The 20,982-nt window shown below is 41.0% G+C and overlaps 4 protein-coding genes across 4 annotated transcripts in view; 1 reads left to right on the forward strand and 3 right to left on the reverse strand.

Moving 5' to 3' along the window:
* b3galt6 (UDP-Gal:betaGal beta 1,3-galactosyltransferase polypeptide 6) overlaps positions 1-477 on the reverse strand; it is a 3,186-nt gene extending 2,709 nt beyond the window's left edge. Inside the window, exon 1 of the mRNA XM_063473115.1 lies at positions 175-477. The gene's annotated coding sequence lies outside the window, so the exon portion shown is untranslated. The remainder of the gene's footprint in view (positions 1-174) is intronic.
* Positions 478-1,764: 1,287 nt separating this feature from the next.
* Positions 1,765-10,326, forward strand: LOC134627930 (dnaJ homolog subfamily C member 16-like). Its single transcript, XM_063474422.1, has 15 exons — positions 1,765-2,190; positions 2,384-2,450; positions 2,602-2,747; positions 3,083-3,258; positions 5,157-5,341; positions 5,482-5,586; positions 5,923-6,081; positions 6,171-6,301; positions 6,522-6,699; positions 7,059-7,241; positions 7,374-7,450; positions 7,767-7,847; positions 7,994-8,089; positions 8,660-8,830; positions 8,953-10,326. The coding sequence occupies exons 1-15, from the start codon at positions 2,003-2,005 to the stop codon at positions 9,431-9,433; spliced, it is 2,424 nt and encodes an 807-aa protein (XP_063330492.1). The 5' UTR covers positions 1,765-2,002; the 3' UTR covers positions 9,434-10,326.
* Positions 10,327-10,648: 322 nt separating this feature from the next.
* LOC134628225 (cytidine deaminase-like) lies at positions 10,649-12,640 on the reverse strand. The gene is made up of 4 exons (XM_063474996.1): positions 12,454-12,640; positions 11,518-11,629; positions 11,034-11,091; positions 10,649-10,789 (listed from the first exon to the last, which is right to left on the reverse strand). Exons 1-4 carry the CDS (start codon positions 12,638-12,640, stop codon positions 10,649-10,651), a joined length of 498 nt encoding a protein of 165 aa, XP_063331066.1.
* Positions 12,641-13,370: 730 nt separating this feature from the next.
* LOC134628226 (trypsin-like) lies at positions 13,371-20,982 on the reverse strand. Its single transcript, XM_063474997.1, has 6 exons — positions 20,976-20,982; positions 19,615-19,683; positions 18,299-18,449; positions 17,964-18,105; positions 13,841-14,098; positions 13,371-13,520 (listed from the first exon to the last, which is right to left on the reverse strand). The coding sequence occupies exons 1-6, from the start codon at positions 20,980-20,982 to the stop codon at positions 13,371-13,373; spliced, it is 777 nt and encodes a 258-aa protein (XP_063331067.1).

The following is a 20,982-nucleotide window of genomic DNA, read 5'->3' on the forward strand; positions in this document are numbered from 1 at the left end:
TAACATCAGCTCTTTCACTCACCCATGATTCTGCAGCACCACCTGGTTTCTAAGCTTAGTAGCTTAACAGTACACACACACACACACACACACACACACACACACACACACACACACACACACAGAAATGCGGTAACCAGTTATGAATTGAATTGAAGAGGATTTGTTATTTACCTTAGCAAATGAAAGCGTGTGCCTGTGGTGTGAATGGTACAGCTGGAGCGGACCACTGATAGCAGCTTTGCAGAGCTAGCGTTAGCTACCGAGACGAGACCATCTGCGCACTTTGTAAGCTCACTGCGCTGAATGCAAACGCACAAAGCCAGCTCATATTGGAAGGAAGGGTGGAAACTTGCTCTTTTCACTGGGTCAGTCTGGGTTACAATAAGCAGCCTATGTCATTCACCGTTCAGAGATCCGCACACAACGTATCAATGCAATCACTGTCTGCCTCCAAGTAGTGTCACTTATGGGTCTTCGTGACGCAGGGGAAACGGAAGTGAACCCCCGCCCCCCCCCAAAAAGAGGTTTTAAAATGGCGAAAATATAGGTTTATATTGACAAAGATTTAATTTAATTTTTATTCTTAAAGATGAGTATAAACAAATAGACAAACACCACAACTCAATTTGGCAGTTTTTGCCAAGAACTGATAAAACACAGTGATTACAGTAATATAAAACAACAACAAAAAAGAACAAAAAACCCAAACCAAAACAAAAGAGCTGCGAGATCTAATTTTGCCACTTGTGATAATAAAGAAAAAAACTTAAATTAAAGCAGACTGAAGAAAATTGAGTGCTGTGAACAGCTGTAAACTAGAGCATGCGCAGTAGTCATTCTCCAGCTTGGAGCCCAGACCGGATGTTATTTTGTTTACTTCAAAATATAGGCATGCAAGTCCTTTGGCAAATTAAAGATAATCACAAACCTCACAAACTGAGGCTGTTATTATTGGGTCTGTGTGAGGTAGAGCTCGGGAGGATACCGCGAGCTACCAGTGATGGGTAACCTGACCACTCAGTTATTAACCACTGAACAATGCAGCTTTAAAAGACTGCTGCTAGTTGTTTCTTCATCTACACTGCTGTGAAAAGTATTTCATGTTTATACTTACACTATTCAGATCATATATATATATATATATATATATGTATATTGTATTAGACAAAGATTACCCGAGTACATACAAAATGCAGTTTTGAATGATAATTTCAAAGGAAAAAAGGTTGTCCAAAACTACCTGGCCCTGTGTGAAAAAGTAATTACCCCCTAAACTTAATAACTGGTTGTGCCACCCTTCGCAGCAAGAACTGCAGTCATGAGTCTTTCACATCACTGTGGAGGAATTTTCTCCCACGCTTCTTTGCAGAAGTGTTTTAATTCAGCCACATTGGAGGGTTAGAGCATGAACGGCCTGTTTAAGGTCGCGCCAAAACATCTCAAAAGGATTTATGTCTGGACTTTAACTAGGCCATGCCATTTTTGCCCAGTCTCTTTCTTATTGTTGAATCATGAACTCTGACCTGAACTGAGACAAGTGAGGTCTGCACTAAGCTATTTAAATAAAAATCTATCATCGGCAGTCATCTTATCATAAGTTAATCAGTTTTTCGACAATGCCTTTATTAGCTTTCGTGTGATTTTTATTATTTCTTTGTAATTAATTGTGGATTCTTCTTGAATTATACTTTTTTTCAGCTATTGTTCCTTTAGTTAGCCTAATTTTCATTTACTTTGAAAGTTTTAACCGGAAGCTGGTTTTCATCGCCGGCATGATACCGACTGTGCTAATGTCCATCAGTTCCTGGAAATAATGGCTTCGTCTTAGTGAAATACTACAATGTTGTGTGTGGTTATGCATAGCAGTCAAAGAGTTCGGCATGTGTGATCATGTAAGACCATATTTATCTGTTACTGGAGAGCTTTGTAGCGTTACTCATCTGGACAGTACGGTAGCTAACTGACGTTACTGTTGGACAAGGACAGAGACAGACAGATCATGAGGGTTTGGAGGACCAGCCGACAGTCTGGGAAATGTGCAGCTTTTCTCGCCATCTTTATGCTAATTTTGAGCGCAGAGCTGGTGAAAACAGCCTCTGAATATGACCCCTATAACACCCTGGGTGTCAGCAGGAGTGCCAGTCAAGCCGAAATCAAAAGGGCATACAAGAGGCTTGCCAGAGAATGGTGAGTGACTGACAACCGGCCCCCTAATGTCAGCCCATCATATCTTAGCTGACAGTCAGCAGTGTGCATTTCACATTTGGGATGAACTGCTGTTAGTATTTGCTTAACCCATTACTGTGTAGGCCTGTTTCAGAACCTTAAATGTAACCCTCTGTGAATCTGCTGGTAATCCGTAATGTCACCCTTTTTGTAGGCACCCAGATAAAAATAAGGACCCTAATGCTGAGGACATGTTCATCAAGATTTCTAAGTCTTACGAGGTTGGTGAAAAGGGATCATTACATGTCGTAGCGGCATTTTAACGTGGTTCATTTAATTCACTTTCGCTTTCTTTATCATAGTCTCTTACCCAAATTGCAGACATTACTGTCAGAGTCTTATTATTTGCTGTTTTTCCTGTTTTGCACACAGATTCTATCTAATGAGGAGCGAAGATCCAACTTTGACCGGTTTGGGCAGAAGGATGAAAACCAGCCCTTTGGCCAGTCACAGCATCACGGTTTCCGCAGCTTTCACAGCAGCTTTTACTTTGATGAGTCCTTTTTCCATTTCCCCAGGTACCCTCTGCTGTCAGTGTAATCTGGGCTCCTCTTTGTGTTTGCAAACCAAACAGAAATATATACAAGCAGATTCCTTGCATACATCACACATCAGTTCATACACTGAATACATCAATTTTGCCTTTTACACATATTTAGACTTGATCCTGTTATTCTTCTTGTTCATGTGGTTTTTGTTTTTTTTTTGAGAAGGTTCTCTATCTCATGAACACTAATTCAAACCAAGCAAACAAATGAAAGTTACATTTGCAGTTTACACTCAAGCTGTGTACTGTCAGCATCTTTGAGGTTAGATCTTAAAACACTTCATGTTTTTCCCTGCTTTTCTCCAGGAACAGAGACTTTTCAGACAGCAAGTACATGCTTCGCCTTGCACAGTTTAACAACGAAGTCCTTCCAGACAGCCACAAGAGGCCATACCTAATAAAAGTGACCTCAGAGTGGTGCTTTGCATGCATCCATATCGAGCCAGTGTGGAAGGAGACCGTGCAGGAGCTGGAGCCTTTAGGTAAGGATATCAGTGTGTCCTAACACCATCTTGGGATAAAGGCTGGTTTCCCTAAAAGCATCAGCTCACAAGATTAATGTTTGCACAACTGCCTATTAGGGCAGTGTTGAGATGCTTTACTGAGAGCCTTGCACTTCTTTAATTATTCATTATGGTTTATTTGTTGTTCTTGGTTTCTTCAAGCAAAGAGCGAAACAAGAGAACTCAACTCTATATAATGATTGTGAATAGCTGAGATTTCGGCTTATTAGAAGCACAGTTAGTCTGTATCAGCCGTCTTGCTGAAACATCCGGCATGTTTATGCAACCCTCTTGCACCGAGCTGATGTCACCTGTGAGAACTACTGGGATTTACATTGAATTTCACAAGGTGGATGTTACAACTGTTAAACAAAAATCTCTTGCTTTGCTTCAAGATTCAAGGCCTTTATTGTCACTATGCAAACATAAAAAAATTACAGTGATACTAATGATTAAAATGTCTGCACTAACAAAGCCAAAAAGAACAACAAGAGCGAGGGTGCGTTAGCAGTTTTATAGTACTGGACAGAGTGCAAAATGATTACGCAAGTTATAAAATGTTGATAAAATAAATCATGTATCCATATAAATATGTCTATCTGAAGGATGAAAACATGACTGTACATGAGATACAGAAGAAGCATAGCTCTGAAGGTGCCTGCCTCATGGGACGAGCATAATAAATAGCGTCTAAGGTGTGTGGAGAGTCCTTGTGGATTTGCTTGGCCCTCTTCACGCAGCGAGTGATGCAGAGATGTGCTCTGTGCCGGTGATGTTTCATGCTGTTTTCACAACCTGCTCAAGGGCCTTTTTGGTACATTTGGTGCAGCTACCATATCAAGCTGTCATACAGTTTGTGAAGATGTTTTCTTTATTTGTCTGTAAGAGTTAACAAACAGCTGTTGTGACTCACCTACAACTGCTGAGGTTTTGCCATCCCAAGAAATCCCAGCTTCAGAAACCTGAAGTTGGGGACTATCTCCATGGCTTCTTTCATTAATGTATAGATTTTTTTGAGGTGCATGTGTGGTTTATTTTGTAGGCCAGATGTCTACAATGATCTATTTGTTCTTTGCGTTCATACACCATAATATCATAGTTTGAACCTTTTCCCTGTGTGCATCATTTAGGAGGCTACTCATGGTTGTATTATTTGCAAACTTAACAGTGGTGCTTGAGTCTGGATGGGTTCAGTAATCAGTGTAGCTTCTGATGCTAACGCAGTGTTAAGTACTGTGCTGTTCAGGTCATTTTATGACTTAAACTAGGAAAATAGTAGTTCTTCTTAGAGGCTTTAAGAGTCTCTTATTCCTGAGCTTCACAGTAGTTGTTTAGTGAAAGTGAAAATCAATGTTAACTCTTTACCTCATAAAGATGACATTTAAAATCCTCTCCGGTGTATATAAGTAAAGATCATTGGAATATTTTTTCCAAGGGTAGCCCCAGTAAGCTTATTGGCTGAGACCTCCTTCGCTAAACCTCTGATGCACACACAGTCATTTTTTTCTGGAAGCAGGCCGAAATATGACAGAAACCTGAAACTCAGTTCAGAAAAGAGAAACGAGGATTAGCGCTACCAGGTGTCCAAGGGGAAAGAGCTAAAATAGAATTTACTCACATCACTTGCATCCTTTGTTATTATAGACACGTTTAGCCATAGATATATGTGAATACAGAGAAATTTGCCATCAGCTTGTTGTAAGTGAAAAAAAGTAACATACAATGACATTAACTCACCATGTAAAATTATTGGATTATAACAAATCTGCCAATACTGTTTAGGATTTATTTATTTATTTTTAACTTGCTGAGGCAGAGGGTTTGTTTTACTCTAGTGTGCCAGGTCCAACTGTAATCTGTTGTTATTTTTACTCCAGGTGTAGGCATCGGTATTGTAGACCTGGGCTTTGATCGGGCTTTGGCCAAGCAGCTGGGAGCTTACCGTGCTCCCTCCATCATCGGGGTGGTGAACGGAAGGGTGACCTTCTTCCATCAGGCAGTGGTGCGGGAGTTCCTGCGACAGTTTGTTGAAGATTTGCTGCCCCAGAAACTGGTGATGAAGGTAACTAAAACTGACACAATTGTGCTGCTACTGCATGTGTGTGCCATCATCAGTTTTTCTTCTGTGTTTATAGATTAGTCATCATGGCTAATAAAGTTGCAGGAAGTATATTTTTAAGCTAATTTCTGTTGTTTTTGTAGCTCACTGACGATAACTACATGGCATTTCTTGAAAACTGGCATGTGGAAAATAAACCCAGAGTTCTGTTGTTTGATCAGGTCCCCGTTGTTCCCCTGCTCTACAAGGTAGGAGAAGAACACATCCAGCTCCAAGCAAATAGATCACTGATTACAGATTGAGTTGTTCAGCCTGCCTCATCTCCTGCTTATAAAAACCAAAAATGCCTGACGGCACATAAATAGACTCCCAACAGCAAGTGCAGAGGTCTCTGTTTTTGCAGCTCTTCCACTTAAAATTGTTCCTTTTTCCAAATAGATTAATTATATATTTATGTACTGCACAGAATTTTAGCTAATTTATTTTCACCTTAGATGGTTAACAATCAAAAACGAATACAAAAGCACCCTCATTTTTGTCTTGAGCACCCTTTCAGGCTCTAATCTTTCCATTCAACCCCTCAGTTGACGGCATTCGCCTTCAGAGATTATGTGCGTTTCGGCTTTGTGGACCAGGGTGGCACAGGCAGCACCAGGCTCCTGCTGCAGTTCAACATAAACACATACGCTCCCACCATGCTGCTCTTTAAGGAAGACACGGTGAAGCCTGTTGACATCATCCAGGTACACCAGGAATATGCTGCAGCTTAAAGCCGGTTCCTTACGGTAATAGATTTAAGCTTTACATACAAGGACCTTTGTTTTTTTATCAGGCCAGAGGGATGAAGCGACAGATGATGGATGAGTTTGTCTCAAACAACAAGTTCCTGCAGGTGCCACGGCTGGTCAACCAGCAGCTTTTTGATGAGCTATGTCCTGTCAAGCAGTTCCACCGGCGGAGGAAGTAAGACATTTTGTGAACAGATTGGTAGCCAATAGTCCTGCACTTATAATCCTACTTAGATTGACCTCTTGTAAACTGAACCAAGACTGTTAGAAGCAAAATACATTTTTCATAACTGTAAGAAGCAGAATAGTTGGACAGTTGTCATGATGGTAATGAAAAGGTTGTGTAGTTATATTCGACTGCGGTGGCTGGGGAGCTGATTGTGAGTGGTTTGCAGGTACTGTGTGCTGCTGATCACAGGTGATGACCCAGCCTATCTCCCAGCCAATAAGGCCTTCCTGGACTTTGCCTCAGGCAACAGCAAAGATGTGCTACGGTTTGCATATGTCTACCAGCGTCAGCAGCAGCCTCTCTGCCAGGCGTTGCTCCAGAATCAGGGAGCACACTCTGCTCAGGTCAGTGGTCAAAACACACACAGTCCATACTTTACAAAAGCCATCCCCAAAGTCAATAGTACTGCAGCCCGCTTAACAACCAGAAAATCTTTTTTAGTTGCTGTTATTACTGCGGCCCACCCCGGCCCACGCTTTGGGAATCACTGCTTTGCAACAATCATCACTTTTCTGTCTGTTATTGCTACAAAAAAACAAAACCTCAAGGACATCCTGCACTTTTTGGCAAACCACCTTCATTTACCCAGAACAACCTGCAATGGAAGATCTCTCTGATACGATGTGTCACATTACCGATATGTGCAGACTAGAGATGGTGCAGCGCCTCAAATTACAGTCACAGTGCTCCTAAACACTGACAGGTGGTGATTCTCGAGAGGCGGAGCCAGACTGGTAAAGTCCTGTACCGCTCCGTGAGCGGTGGCTGGAATGGCAGCGAGGAAGACAAGTACCACCTTCATGAACAGCTGGAGCTCCTTCAGAAGGACCCCACCTATCTGACTTCAGACGCCACCTTACCAGAACTCAACAACGAGATGGCCCCCGTAAGTGCCAGTGTAGATGCTTTAGTTGAGAGCCTGCCAGGCTGGGTCTGCATGGGCATTCACACATTCATCTGAGGGTGAACTTCATTGAATTATATTTTTGCATTAATGTCCTTATTTTCCCCTTACCAGATTTTTATCATTCGGTGGATGAATGCTGCTTATGATTACATGCTTCAAATATACGATGACCTTCTCTACTCAAATTGGTAAGACAATACTGACCCAGGGAATCTGCTGAGTTCATTGTAAGAAAGAGACAGTCAAACAATGTTTGTTTTTCCTGATATTTTTGAAATGATTAAGTAGGTGAATCATTCTGTATCAGAATGAATATGTATGTTGAGGTGGCTCTGTATGTTCTTACGTTCTGTCTTTAGTTACAGCTGTTATGCTGCTCCTCTAAAGTGTATAAACATGTAGAGACAAAATTAGCTGAAATGAAAACTTTGCGCTGTGCATTGTATTTTTTTCCTGTATGTTTCAATCCAAACTCATTTTTTTGCTTCATTTTTTTCCTGCAAGGCGAGAGATGATGCCTATTCTGTCCTTGATCTTCTCAGCGCTCTTCATTGTTTTTGGCACTGTCATCATCCAGGCATTCAGGTGAGGTAGACCCTGTTGGCAGACACGCATGCATACTGAAACTTGACTGGTTGGCAGGTGCTTGCAGATGTTGAGCTGAGTCAAACTCTGGGAAAATATCATGTTCTCAAAAGACTGATGATTTTCTTTCTTTGGTATATTTTCAGTGAGCCGGGTGAGAGCAAACCCCAAAAACCAAAACCAAAGCCAAAGGAGCAAACACGAACTGAGGATGATGCATCGAGCAGAGCAAGTACCTCCAGGTAATGTAATGACAAGTATAAGAGCCACTCTCATACCTTCCATGAGCGACTCTAATTGGAAATAATCCTTTTGAAAGCATATTTTGAAATTTTGTGGCTTTTTATCTAGCAGGCAGGATCATGGATGATTGCATGTGACCTAATAGAATAGTGTTTGTGTGTTAATAGTTTCTCAGTCCAATACACCAAAATCCTTTGTCAAAAGAGAGTGCAGGTATGGGTGAGTTTTGTTAGATAAATGATCATGTACTTTTTTATGCTTTAATGATTCCTAGGTCACTTTAAAGTGGTGTAAACAAACAAACAAGCAAACAAACAAAAAGAAACATGAAACTGGACTAAAAAGGATTGAAAAAGAAGGCAGTGTCCAAAGAAAAACTTTGAAAGACCTCCGAGAAAGCCTGCAGAGCTACTGCTCAAGACTAACTTTGAAACTCACAAAAACATTTGGCTCTTTGGAAGCAAAATATAAAGAAATGAATAATGACTCAAAACCTTTGCACTGTACTGTACATGGACATGAACTACAAAAGCATATTTCATTATTTTTTTCCCCTTTGGTTTGTGTAGCCGTCCTCCAAAAAAGGACTTTGTGGAGGTGACAGAGCTAACAGGCATTACATACACCAGTAACCTTGTCAAGCTGAGGCCTGGCCACATCAATGTCCTGCTGGTGCTCACCAATGCTTCCAAGAGTGCTTTGCTCAGGAAATTTGCCAAGGAGGTTTTCTCTTTCTCTGGGTAAGTGTGGAGGTTTTACTTTTCGTTAGTCTAAAGTGGTATCTGCTATACTATTGATCTGGCCTTCTAATATCCTCCAATGGCTATCCTAAATCCTAAACCTCTTTGCTGCCTATCTGCAGGTCTGAGACCCTCCACTTCTCCTTCCTCAACGCTGATAAGCATCGCCACTGGATGCCATCACTCCTTCGCTTAGCTTGTGATGGTGCGCAGAGCCAGAGCCATTCAGATGACGAGGAGGAGTCTTCCAACTACATGGGCTATGTCCTGGCCCTGAATGGCCACAAGAAATATTTCTGCCTCTTTAGACCCGTCTTCACAGGGGACGATGGCAGCGATTCATCTTCTGATACCTCATTCTCCTCAGACAGCAGGAGAAAGTCCCGTTCCAAGTCAAGGTCTAGCTCACACTCCCGGTCGCGATCCCGTTCCAGGGAGGATGGATCCAGCTCCAGGAGAGGCTCCAGCAGGGCCACTAGCATAGAGGTCCACCATAAGCTTGACAGGCTGGGACTGTGGATGGAGAGGCTAATGGAGGGGACCCTGCCCAGGATACATGTCCCGGCATGGCCCACGCTTGTTGACGACACCGCAGAGAGCTGAAGCTGAAGTAAGAAAATTACTTTTCAGGTTTGTTTGGGTTTTTTTTTAAAGCTCTATTTTGCAGATGTAGTTTGCCACTGAACTGTTGAAATCCAGTGTTTTACAACAGCAGAATGCGCATTCTTAATTGTTTTGTTAACGTGTTTACATCCACACAATGCATTATGGGTCAGACGTTATCTCTAGCTAGCTGTGTGTGCAAAAATTGTCCTCTACATTCATGAGGTTAAACTCATGCAGCATGGGAGATGTGCGTTTATTTCTGTCTGCTCAAGGACTTTAAAACCACAATGAACCTCTGAAATTTCCATCAACTGTTAACACCTCCCTAGAGTTTGACCTTTTAACGTTATGCCCCACTGATGGAAAAATCTGACACTACAGAGGCTTTCTTTGGGAGCAGGCTAATGATGGCATGCAAACTGAAATTGTTGCACTGTTTACAGATGATTTGTTTCTGTGGGGTTGCAGGATCCTTCACTTGAATTTGATTTTGTACTTTAGTTTGCTATTCATAGCTGACATCGCTTTCAGACAAACAGAACTTAGTACACAGCCTCAGAACACCCAATAACAAGGTGAAATGCATATTGATTAACCTGTTAGAGGCTGATTTACCTGTTTTGTTTGTTACCTTCAGTCAACAAGAAACATTAAATCAAACCGTATATTTGTCCATTTTAATACTTGGCCCTTTAACCACAGCAAATGTTAATGCATGGAATAAGTAGACCTAAAATCACATCATAAAATTCACCCTTGTCTCTGTAATAGAATAATTTGCTGCTCAACAAATAATAATGGTATTCTTCTATGTCTTTTGGAAGTCATTCTAACTGTATAAAATGAAGTGTAACTAAATTCCTTTTTAAAACAGTTTATTTATTAAAGTGTGCAAATATGTTTGACCTTGATATCTCTGTTGTTTGTGCTTCTTTTAACCGACACACATTGTTTATATATCTACACAGTGCTCATCATATACAAGCGGGCAAATGGTTGACTATTTGAGGCAGATGCACTGTTTCCACAACATATTTTTAGCATCACTTGGTATTTAGAGTACACTTAAATATTTGACATTGTTTACATTTCGACAAATAATACAAGAACAAATATTGACCATAAATATAACTTCTGCTACATTACATTAATGCATGATCAGCATGTGCTTGAAGTACGCTGCGTGTCACGGACACTCGCGTGTTTTCTCGCTCAGTTGTTATTAGGAATGTAAGACACTTTCTTCTTGGTCAGGTCTTCAGGGCCAAAGGAGACTGGCAGAAGCTCTTCCACAGTCATCTTCATATACGAGCCATCAGGCTTTGACAAGTATACATCCCAGTTTGATCCAAACTGTAAAGAAAACGGGGAAAGCAAAGGGCTGGAGTCTTACAGGATACTCAAGTGTTTCACACTGAAATGTTTGTTTAATGAGAAACTAGCACCTTCTAATGTGTTACACAGGCCACAGACAGGATAAATATTGCCTAGAGTGACGCGTGAGCTTGTCACTGTGTACTGTATACAATCACTGACTGGAGATTAAAGATCCCTTTTAAGCAAATCTGCTCCAAACCAAAATGAGCAGAGTTAATACCTCTCTCATGAACTGCCTGCAGCCTCCACATGGGGAAATGAACTGGTCACTCATGTCACTGAGGAAAGGAGAAGAAGAGTTTTGAATTGGCAAATAGTTGTTTACTTATATGAAATGTAGAAAGAAAAACTCATGGCTTCTATTTAATATTAGGATTCATGGCAGAATTTCACATAATTAGTTATAGTATCACTTCTCCAGCTTTTTCAAGATTTCTGACTGCTAAGGAGAAGTATCCTATAGCCTTAACTCTTCCCTAACAAACAATATACAGACAAAAAAAAAGTCTTAACTTGGTTTAAGAAATAACATTGGTAGTCTGTCTGTGTTTCTTAAGGTTTAGCGACGTGCACAAAGACATGCAATGTGGAGTGAGTCATAGTCTCAGACTTTGCAACAGCAGGAAGGATGCCTGCATCTGTGGAAACGGAGAACTTTCCAGATTACTGTGTGTGTGTATGTGTTAATTATACGTGCTCCTTACCTGGCAATTGCAATGGCCTTGAAACGTCGGTGCCCTTCTGACACTGCCTTCGCAATAACGTTCCTCTCAGCACACATTCCCAGATTGTAACAGGCATTCTCCACATTACAACCTGCCGAAGACACAAGAATAGAAAGGGATTGTTTTGGCAACATGAGCCATAAACGGGGTTCTTCACATGGTAAAAAACATTCACAGCTGTTTACCAGCCTTTTACCCTTCCCCAGACATTCCCACTGAGGGACACGTGACTTGCCAAGGTTTGTACAGTCCAGTGTCACTGACCAGACTTTTGTGTCTTTGCTTTACTGTAGACAGTGGTCTGACATCCCTCTCGGTGCACACAGTGCTGTTGAAGCAAGTGATAACCGAAGGGCTCCCTTAGCTCGCGGGAACGCTAAGATGTGTTCCTTCTCAGAAATGTGATTTACCTCAGTCATGTGGAATTATAAAAAGCTGAGGATGTAGAGCCAAACGATAAATTATAAACCTTTATCTGAGCTTTCCGCACCAAGTCCAGACATTTGAACTGTCAGGTAATCATTAACACAGCGGATCAAGACAACTCAGAACAAACTATTGTGTAATTTCTTGTGCATTTCATTTGGATAAAACAAAAACAAAGGTAAGAGCTGGGAGGTTTTGTCATTTCTCACTCGTGTGTGGAGATCTTGCACCATAAAGAAGCAAGAATTGACTTGATTCAAATACAAACAGCATAATAATTTAGCTCACGTCTTCCCGTCTTTCACTTTATATTTTTCAGGGTACAATTATGCTAAAAGTTACTTTTGTGTTTTGGTGTAACAGCATTCATTCAGTAGTAAATAGTAGCCAATAACTTGCTTTTGTGTTCAACCCAAACCTAAAACCATTACCTTAAAGCTTCATATACACGCGTCTACTAAAAAACAACAAGTTTCACATGAGACTTACCTGTATGCACACTGTTGTCAAGGGTGAGCAGCGCAGCCCCGACTCTGAATTTGCTGTAAGGACAGTAGGTTTGCTTCTTCGCCTCGTGGGAGAGCTGAATAAGTTTTGCAACTGTCTCTTTGGAAACATGTTTAAAGTCACGATCCTCAATATGCATCACCTCACTGTTGGACTGGGTTCCTGCCATGATTACGGTTGTGTTTTCTAAGATTTCTTTTAAAGTTGGTGTGTGAGCCTGTTGTAGCTCAGCTTTAAATGTGAATGGGACAGAGGGAAAGGGGAGAGGGCACAAACAGCCAATCACTCACCAGAATGTCAGCATGCTGTCATAAAGAAAGGGAAGTGTTGTCCCTTTGTGACTTTTGTGCAGATGTGACATGAAACCGAGGTTTGGGCAAGACTCTGACTTAAGTGTGACTCACCTGCCTGACTGGATTCTGAGGAATTTTTGTAGTGTGTTTTAGTTGTGTCAAATGACAGAAAAAACAGTTTATTCTCAGAAAATGTTTATTTAAGGTCCATATGTTTAGAGTCAGTGGACAATAGAAGGTTTCAGAGAGCAAAAACAATCCCTGAAACAGATGTTATCCAAAATCTATGACAATGTTTTCATTTCTGTATAACACTGTAATATAACTGTAACATAAAAAAGTGTTTTTAGCAGAATGAATTGTAAAACCTGGTTCAGTTTGTATCATAATGGTGATATTCAGTCAGTGGGAATAAAAGTCAGTCAGGTGTAGGTTCCAGGTAATTTAGCTTTAACAAATATATCTGTGATTATATATAAAAAATTAATATAAAAGATAAACATAGCATTTTTGGTCCTTCAGGAGCCATTCAAGTTTGTTTCTTTTTTTTTCTTCTTTTTTTTAATCAAGGTAGAATTTTCTGTTAGCTAGTGGTAAGGATTATTATTAGCTGTTCTCAATAACCTGATTGATCCATCCAATGTAGTTTCTGACCTTGGTGTAGACACCAGGGTAGTATGAAATCGCACAGCCGATGCCCCAAGATACAATGCCTTCAAATTTACCGTTACAAACAAGAGGTCCTCCAGAATCACCCTGAAAAAGGAAAAGGAAAAAAAAAAAGAAGATTTCAGGGTGTTTGTTACCTGATAGGACAAATTTTATTTATTTATTTATTTATGTATTTTTTTAAAGGAAACACAAAATATGCATAGTCCAGCTACCGTTAGAAGTGATATTGCTTTTGTTAGTGGGACATTGTTGCTGCTGTTTGGCAATTTAAAGTTTACCACATTACTCCATTAAAAAGCAAAATCAAATGCAAAGTCAACAGTGTAAAATAGACAAACTGAAGTGTCCATTTCCAAGTCTTCTATCATTCTTTTGTATTTCATTTTTGTATTTACATATGTTACCTGACAGGAGTCTCTCCCGCCGTTCCTAGAGCCAGCACAGATCATGTTGTCTGTGATCCTGAAGGGGTAGTAATTCCAGCAGCTGGTGAACAATTCCACCTCCACTGACCTCAGTTCAGGGGATAAACTCTGGCTGTACATCCAGGTAACACCCCAGCCACTAACTGTGCAAAGATTCAGGTTTTGCAGTGGCGGAGAGTTAGGGTCTGGCAACGAGGCTGGCTCGACCATGGCATTGATGATAGCTGGACGGTCCAGCTGACCCACAAAAAACATATCCTTCTGTCAGTCAACATTGTCTACATATCATACATAATATAACGTTCAGTCTATCATTTAACAATGCCTTATTTAGCCATAAAAGCTAGTTTTCTTCTGCAGTCCCTGCCAGGTTGATAGAATGATTCAGAAAAAGGACAAAGATGCAAAAGCATGTTAACACAATTATTATAAAATCACAGTTAGTGAAAACTTCAGATTATGACAACACATTTTATTAGCTAATAACTACTGTTTTATAGATTTGGAGACAGAGGGTATAGTGGGTATAGAATCCCAACAATGTTAGATACTAAAATGAACTTTGTGGAAACGTTTACTGAAACTCGGTAAAACTTAAAGTAATCATAGTGCGAGGTACAGTAATGTGAAAAGGAAAGAGTTCTCCGGTGAAAACTGAGTACACCCTCACTGCTTCCATAGCAATTAAGAGGATAAGTTGCAGGCAGGTCTGGAGCATTACATTTTAGACTCTCTAGGCTTCAGTGAGCATGTTAAATGTTAAAGTTCATGACAAACAAGCTATACTTAGAAACTTTTTTGCAAACCTAACCCAACCCAAGTCATACATATGACTTAAGTTTGCAAATATACTCTGAGTAAACAACAAGACTTCCTGCAACAATGAAGATGTTTGGCCATAATTTCACAGCACCACGTGTGGCAAAAATCAAACACAGCACAACGACCATGAACTCCTCTGTATAGCAACGTATTCTAGAGTCACTGGCTTATGTACCAGGACAATGATCCCAAGGGCAGTAACAAGTACAACAGAGTGGCTGAAAATGAAAAGAATCGATTGGCCAGTCAAAGTTCAGACCTTAGCCTGACTGAAATGTTATGGCAAGGAATGCCCACAAAGTTCAATGAACTGAAGCAAAGTGGCAAAGTGGCAAAATTCCAAAATGAGAGACTAATAAAGTCATAGAGAAAACCAAGTTATTGCTGCTGTGTTTAATTTTCAGAGTCCTATGAAAACTTTCTTTTTCATATGACTAATACACTATAAAAAACAAAACAAAACTGTGGCGATACAGCAAAATAATTAGGCTTCTGAAGAACCTGTTAAAAGATAAGGTTTAATGAAGATCTATTATGGGTTTTGTTGCCACATAATAGTTTATGCCGCTTGACACACATGCATACTCAAACATCCAGGTAAGGAAATCCCACAAAGTTGATTCTGTTCTGTAGGATTTTCAGTGGGAGAAATGTTTCGTCACGTATCCAAGTGACTTCTTCAGTCTCAGCTGACTGCAGGTTTCCCCAAGCTTATAAACAGTACATTCCTATAATGACCGAAACTAGCACAATGGGCCGTGAGGTCAGTTTCATGATCATTAATATGCAAATTGTCATGACCATTGATCAATGTCCATGGATACTATTCACAGAGAGTTGAGGAATGACAGCACTCACAGCGTTGTAAGAGGGTGAATATTAAAGATCATGAAAGTGACCTCCTGGTCCGTTGTTATTCAATGGGGCTAGTTTCGGTCATCAAACCTGCAGTCAGCTGAGATTGAAGAAGTCACTTGGATGAGTGACAAAAGGTTTCTGCCTCGGGAAATGCTATGTCCAGACGAACAGAATCGACTTTCTGTGACTGCTGGAAAACATTTTATCGTTGGCTCAATGAGGGATTCATCATCAGTCAGGAAATTATTAATAGAGCTCAACAACACAATTACACAATCCTCTATAAAGGACAGATGTAATACTAAATAAACTACATAGGTAGTTTTGTTTACCAGCTTAAAGACTTTTCTTCTATCTATTATCTAGAATGGAAGATAAGGGAAGGGAAGGAAAACTACAGGAGGAAGACAGAAGAGCAGCTGCAACAGTACAACATCAGAGGGGTTTGGAACAGCCTGAAGACAAGCTCAGGACAAAAATCAACCCCCCAGGCTGCAGGAGATTTGGGGTGGGTGAATGACCTAAACAAATATTTTAATAGGTTTGATCAACCACCCACCCCTCCCCCAGCATCGTCCCCCCTGCTGCAATCTCCCTCATCTTCAGGGACTGCCTGTCTTTCATCTCACACCTCTCAGCTCCCAGCCATCACACCCACCCCAGGCTTCTGTGGACTCCAACATACACCACCCCTCCCCCAAAATCCACTCTATCTATCTTAGCACTTCAAGTGAGGAACGAGCTTCGCAAGATCAAGGTACGGAAGGCTGCAGGTCCAGATGGCATCAGCTCCAGGCTCCTGAGGTGCTGTGTAGATGAAGTGTGGCATTCTAGGATATCTGTTCAACCTGAGCCTGTCGCTGGCATCCACCACAGCTGTGGAAGACTTCCTGTGTGGTACCGGTACCAAAGACCTCCCATCCCAAGGACTTCAGCAGCTACAGGCCGGTAGCCCTGACATCGCATCTGATGAAGACTCTCGAGAGGTTGTCTCTAAACCATCTGCGGCCCCTGTTGAGGTCTTCATTGGATCCGCTGCAGTTTGCTTACCAGCCTGGCATCGGGGTGGAGGACGCCATCATCTACCTCCTGCACCGAGCTCTGACTCACCTGGAGAAGCCTGGAAGCACTGTGAGGATCATGTTCTTTGATTTCTCCAGTGTTTTTAACACCATCCAGCCACGACTTCTGAGGGACAAGCTGGAGCTATCAGGAGTGGACCACCACATGTCCCAGTGGATACTGGACTACCTCACAGAACGCCCACAGCATGTGAGGACACAGGGCTGTGTCTCTGACACGCTGGTCTGCAGTACGGGGGCCCCACAGGGAACTGTGCTGGCACCGTTTCTCTTCACCCTCTACACTGCAGACTTCTCCATCAACTCCCCACGCTGCCACCTACAGAAGTTCTCTGACGACTCTGCCATAGTCGGCCTCATCACAGCTGAGGACGACTCAGAGTACAGACAGTGGACTCTGGACTTTGTGGACTGGTGCCAGCAGAACCACCTGCTGATCAATGCCGGGAAAACCAAGCAGTTGGTGGTGGACTTCCGGAGATCCAGACCCACCACACTAACACCGGTGAACATCCAGGGAGTGGACATTGAGATAGTGGACTCGTATAGGTACCTGGGTGTTCACCTGAATAATAAACTGGACTGGAGCCACAACACTGATGCTCTTTACAGGAAGGGTCAGAGCAGACTCTACCTGCTGAGGCGGCTGAGGTCATTTGGAGTACAGGGAGCGCTTTTAAAGACCTTTTATGACTCTGTGGTGGCATCTGTCATTTTTTACAGTGTTGTATGCTGGAGCAGCAGTTTATCGACAGCTGAGAGGAAGAGGTTGGATAAACTCATCAGGAAGGCCAGCTCTGTTCTGGGATCCACCCTGGATCCAGTGCAGGTGGTGGGAGACAGGACTCTGGCCAAAATAATCTCTCTGATGGACAGAGTCTCCCACCCCATGCATGTAAATGTTGCTGAACTGCAGAGCTCCTTCAGTGGCAGACTGCTGCATCCTAGATGCATGAAGGAGCGTTTCCGCAGGTCCTTCCTCCCTGCAGCTGTCAGACTGTACAACCAAAACTGCTCCCAACAAACATAGATGTTTACATCAGCGCTGTAACTTGCACTAATCAACTGAATAACTACTACTGTTATAAATACTTTTCTCAGTTTATATGTACTAACTTATTGGAAGTTACATGTCTACTTTTTAATGCACAGGTACAATAGAAAATCTGTACTTTTCTAATTATTCTAAATATTCTTAACTATTTAAACATATTTCAGTATCCTGCTCTGTTTGCACACTACAACCTGGGTTTGCCACTTATCTGTACCTCCCATCCCAAGGTAAATGTCTAGAAACAGTAACTACAAATCATGAGGTGTTTGTCATGGCTGTCCCTTACCTTAAGCAGCATGATATCATTGTCAAGCATCCAGTAGCTGTACTGTGAATTTTTAACGATCAAGGAGACGTTGAATATCTGCTCCAATCCATTCCACTGGGTGAGACTGTGCTGACTCAGGACCACTTTAATCGTGTGACTCCTACAAGAGGAGAAGACATGAATAATTGTTCAACTGATCAAAGACACACAAAAGTTGTTCAAATATTTAAAAAGGAATAAATGTATTAATAATTATAATGATAGCACAAAACATTGACGTGCTCTGTATTAACATATGAATGCAAGGTTTTGATCAGTGTCTGTGCTCCTGATGTACAGCTGCAGTAACTTACGCCCTCCAGCAGTGGGCAGCAGACACCACCCATTGCGGGTGGATGAGGGTGCCTCCACAGAAATGGGAGTTGCTGTACAAGAGGGAGGCTTGATATTTGATGGTGTAAGGGTTTACCAATGCACCCCCAATTATTCTGTTCCCATATGCACCTAAGATACACAGAGACAAAGGATTATGTCATAGATCCCATTCAGGATACAAGCTTAGTCCATATTAAATTTGCTTCTTTCTTTTTTTTAAACCCAGCTAGAAACCGTTTGAAAAGGACAACACATCAAATTTAGGAATCTAGAGATTATTGATGTTTCTTTTGAAAAAACAAAAAACAAAAAACGCTGCAGTTTTGAAGGCTAACTTCTCCCCATTCAAGGGTTTTTTTTTAGAGGCTTAGTAGTTGAGCAGGGACATTGGCATGTTTTTTGTTTCATGATGTATCAGACATTTCACAGTGAATGCAGGTCTGGACCTCTTTCCAGAAGACTGATGTTGCTACAAGACATGCAGACTGTGTTTGGGATTATCTTGCTGAAATAATCAAGGTTTAACCTGATAAGGATTTTGTCTGGCAGCATTTGTCTTTAAGCACTACACATGTGTGTATTATCCATGTCATGTCAGGGTCTCGGATTCTGACACAGAAGTTAACCATCTCCTCTTTAGTCCATGATTTCAAGGGTTTTTCTGATTTGCCTCAGTCAGGCTGAAATAAGCTCTGTTTGAGAGAGTGTGCCAGTGTTTCACTATTTTTTATACATATAGGGGTATTTTCTTTGCAGTGACCATCCATGAGCAAAATCAGACCTGTTTCAATGCAGTGCTGTCAGACTGCCTGAAGATTGTGGCCATTTAATATGGATTTTGCATTGTTTTTGTATTTTTTTAATCATATAATGTACTGTAAGTATTTTTATGTTGAGAAGACATTATACTTCAATTGTAGCCGTTTACTTGTACAGTTTTTCACAGAAAGGTGAACTCCTTTCCATTTTTAATTCTGAAAGCCTCAGCCTCTCAGAATTAAAGATGTTTATACCACTCATATTACTGAATAATTCAAATTGATGTAGTGTCCCACTGCCTCTTTTGTTTTTAATCTTTAATTGCAACTACCTTAGCTTTTGTTGCTGGCATCGAATGATAATTCTCAGTTTCAGCATCTAGAAGATGGTCTTTGAATCATATACTTTGAAATTTTCTTCCCACATTTCCCACTGAGCTTTTATTTAAATTTTGCAAAACATCCAACTTTTTGGAAACCGGATTATACCTGAAGTCAGATATTGCGTAACTATGTAGTCAGTGTCATTGACTCACCTGTTAGTTTAACAACAAACAGGAAGGCCATTAAGAGGTGGCAGGATTGAGCCGGGTTCATCACAGTAACTGGTGCAAGAAGAAAAAATGAGCATCAATGGTAGTCAGTATCACAGATCACAAATACATGAAGATGTTTTGTAGAGTGGAAAAAACACACATTTTAATCTCATACGCTGTAAATTATAATCTGCACAGACTAATGAGGTAAAATCATCAGTTTGATTGAAAAATTCTGGTATTATTTTGCACAAAACCAAAAGCCCTAAATAGGAAACTTATGTGACATGTGTGATCATTTGTAACCAAACACAGCAAGGTTGCAAGATGGTTTCACAAACATAATGACCAAATCAGTCCACGCACAGGCAGACACTAGAAACATGCCAACGCATATAAACGCAATTTGTTGTAAGTTCCTAAAATTGTAAGTGTATCCACGACCACACGCACACACGCACACACAAATTAAAAAAATATCAGAGCTAATAAATTATATGTATCAATACATCAAATAAAGTCCTTCATACAGGCCGCATTAGCACTCTTACTACCAGCATCATTTACTAACTATTCATCACATCTTAGAACTTTTATCTCAGAGTTTTGTGATCTATGTAGCATAGTAGTGACAGTATCAATACACAAAATCGCTTCACAAACACAACACACACGTACAAAAACCTGCCAAGGTACTCAAAACCTCACAAAGGGAAATCTATTAAGTTTCAACACATGTTGTCTGTGGCGATATGAACTCCTGCAAAGTTTGAATTTTATGAATACAATGGTGCAGTGAAGTTATGGCATTAACACAGAGGCAAAGTCATTCATAAAGTTTGTCTAAGTTCTACATTTAAATGGAGTCATTTGAACTTTTAATTAAAAATAAGGAAAATCCCGATTAAGCTTTACTTTCTTATTACACAATCAGCTGGTACACTGCCATTAATTCCACACCCGCGCTGCTAATGAGCAATACTATATAAGCAAGGCTTCCTCACCTTATTGGGAGTCGAGTATAAATCCGCACAGGCCGGGACACACGCTCTAACACAATTCTCTCATACCGAGACAAGTTTGAGAACTTGGGCCTCTTTTATATTGTGTTCATACCTGTCACTCTCATTATTCCCCACCATGATACACCATTTATCTAAATGTCTCTCTCACACACACATAGAAAGGTGAGTCTGACCTAGTACAAGAAAAAAAGACATCCCCAGCCTTGTCTTTCATTACACCTTTCTTTCTGGGGCCTTTGTTCTCACAGCTTCAGTCTATTGTCTAGTGGTGGAGACAAAGTATTGCTGTGCAGAGGTGAAACCCAACAAGCCAGAGAGATGATAAAATACACCTACCAGACAT

This window comes from Pelmatolapia mariae, linkage group LG5 (assembly GCF_036321145.2).
Source record: "Pelmatolapia mariae isolate MD_Pm_ZW linkage group LG5, Pm_UMD_F_2, whole genome shotgun sequence".
Lineage (NCBI taxonomy): Eukaryota > Metazoa > Chordata > Actinopteri > Cichliformes > Cichlidae > Pelmatolapia > Pelmatolapia mariae.

Bases quoted from the DNA above. Each gene is read 5' to 3' on its own strand.
- LOC134628226 (XM_063474997.1), bottom strand. The intron at 18,106-18,298 runs GTAAGTTACTGC...CTCCTCTTGTAG, and splicing joins GCTGCCCACTGCTGGAGGGC to GAGTCACACGATTAAAGTGG. The intron at 14,099-17,963 runs GTAAGGGACAGC...TTTGTGGGTCAG, and splicing joins ATGATATCATGCTGCTTAAG to CTGGACCGTCCAGCTATCAT.
- LOC134628225 (XM_063474996.1), bottom strand. From the start codon at position 12,640: ATGGCAGGAACCCAGTCCAACAGTGAGGTGATGCATATTGAGGATCGT. The intron at 11,092-11,517 runs GTAAGGAGCACG...TCCTTTCCTCAG, and splicing joins AAGGCCATTGCAATTGCCAG to TGACATGAGTGACCAGTTCA. The intron at 10,790-11,033 runs GTATTAACTCTG...TTTTCTTTACAG, and splicing joins GCAGGCAGTTCATGAGAGAG to TTTGGATCAAACTGGGATGT.
- LOC134627930 (XM_063474422.1), top strand. From the start codon at position 2,003: ATGAGGGTTTGGAGGACCAGCCGACAGTCTGGGAAATGTGCAGCTTTT. The intron at 2,451-2,601 runs GTTGGTGAAAAG...TTTTGCACACAG, and splicing joins AGATTTCTAAGTCTTACGAG to ATTCTATCTAATGAGGAGCG. The intron at 3,259-5,156 runs GTAAGGATATCA...TTTTTACTCCAG, and splicing joins GCAGGAGCTGGAGCCTTTAG to GTGTAGGCATCGGTATTGTA.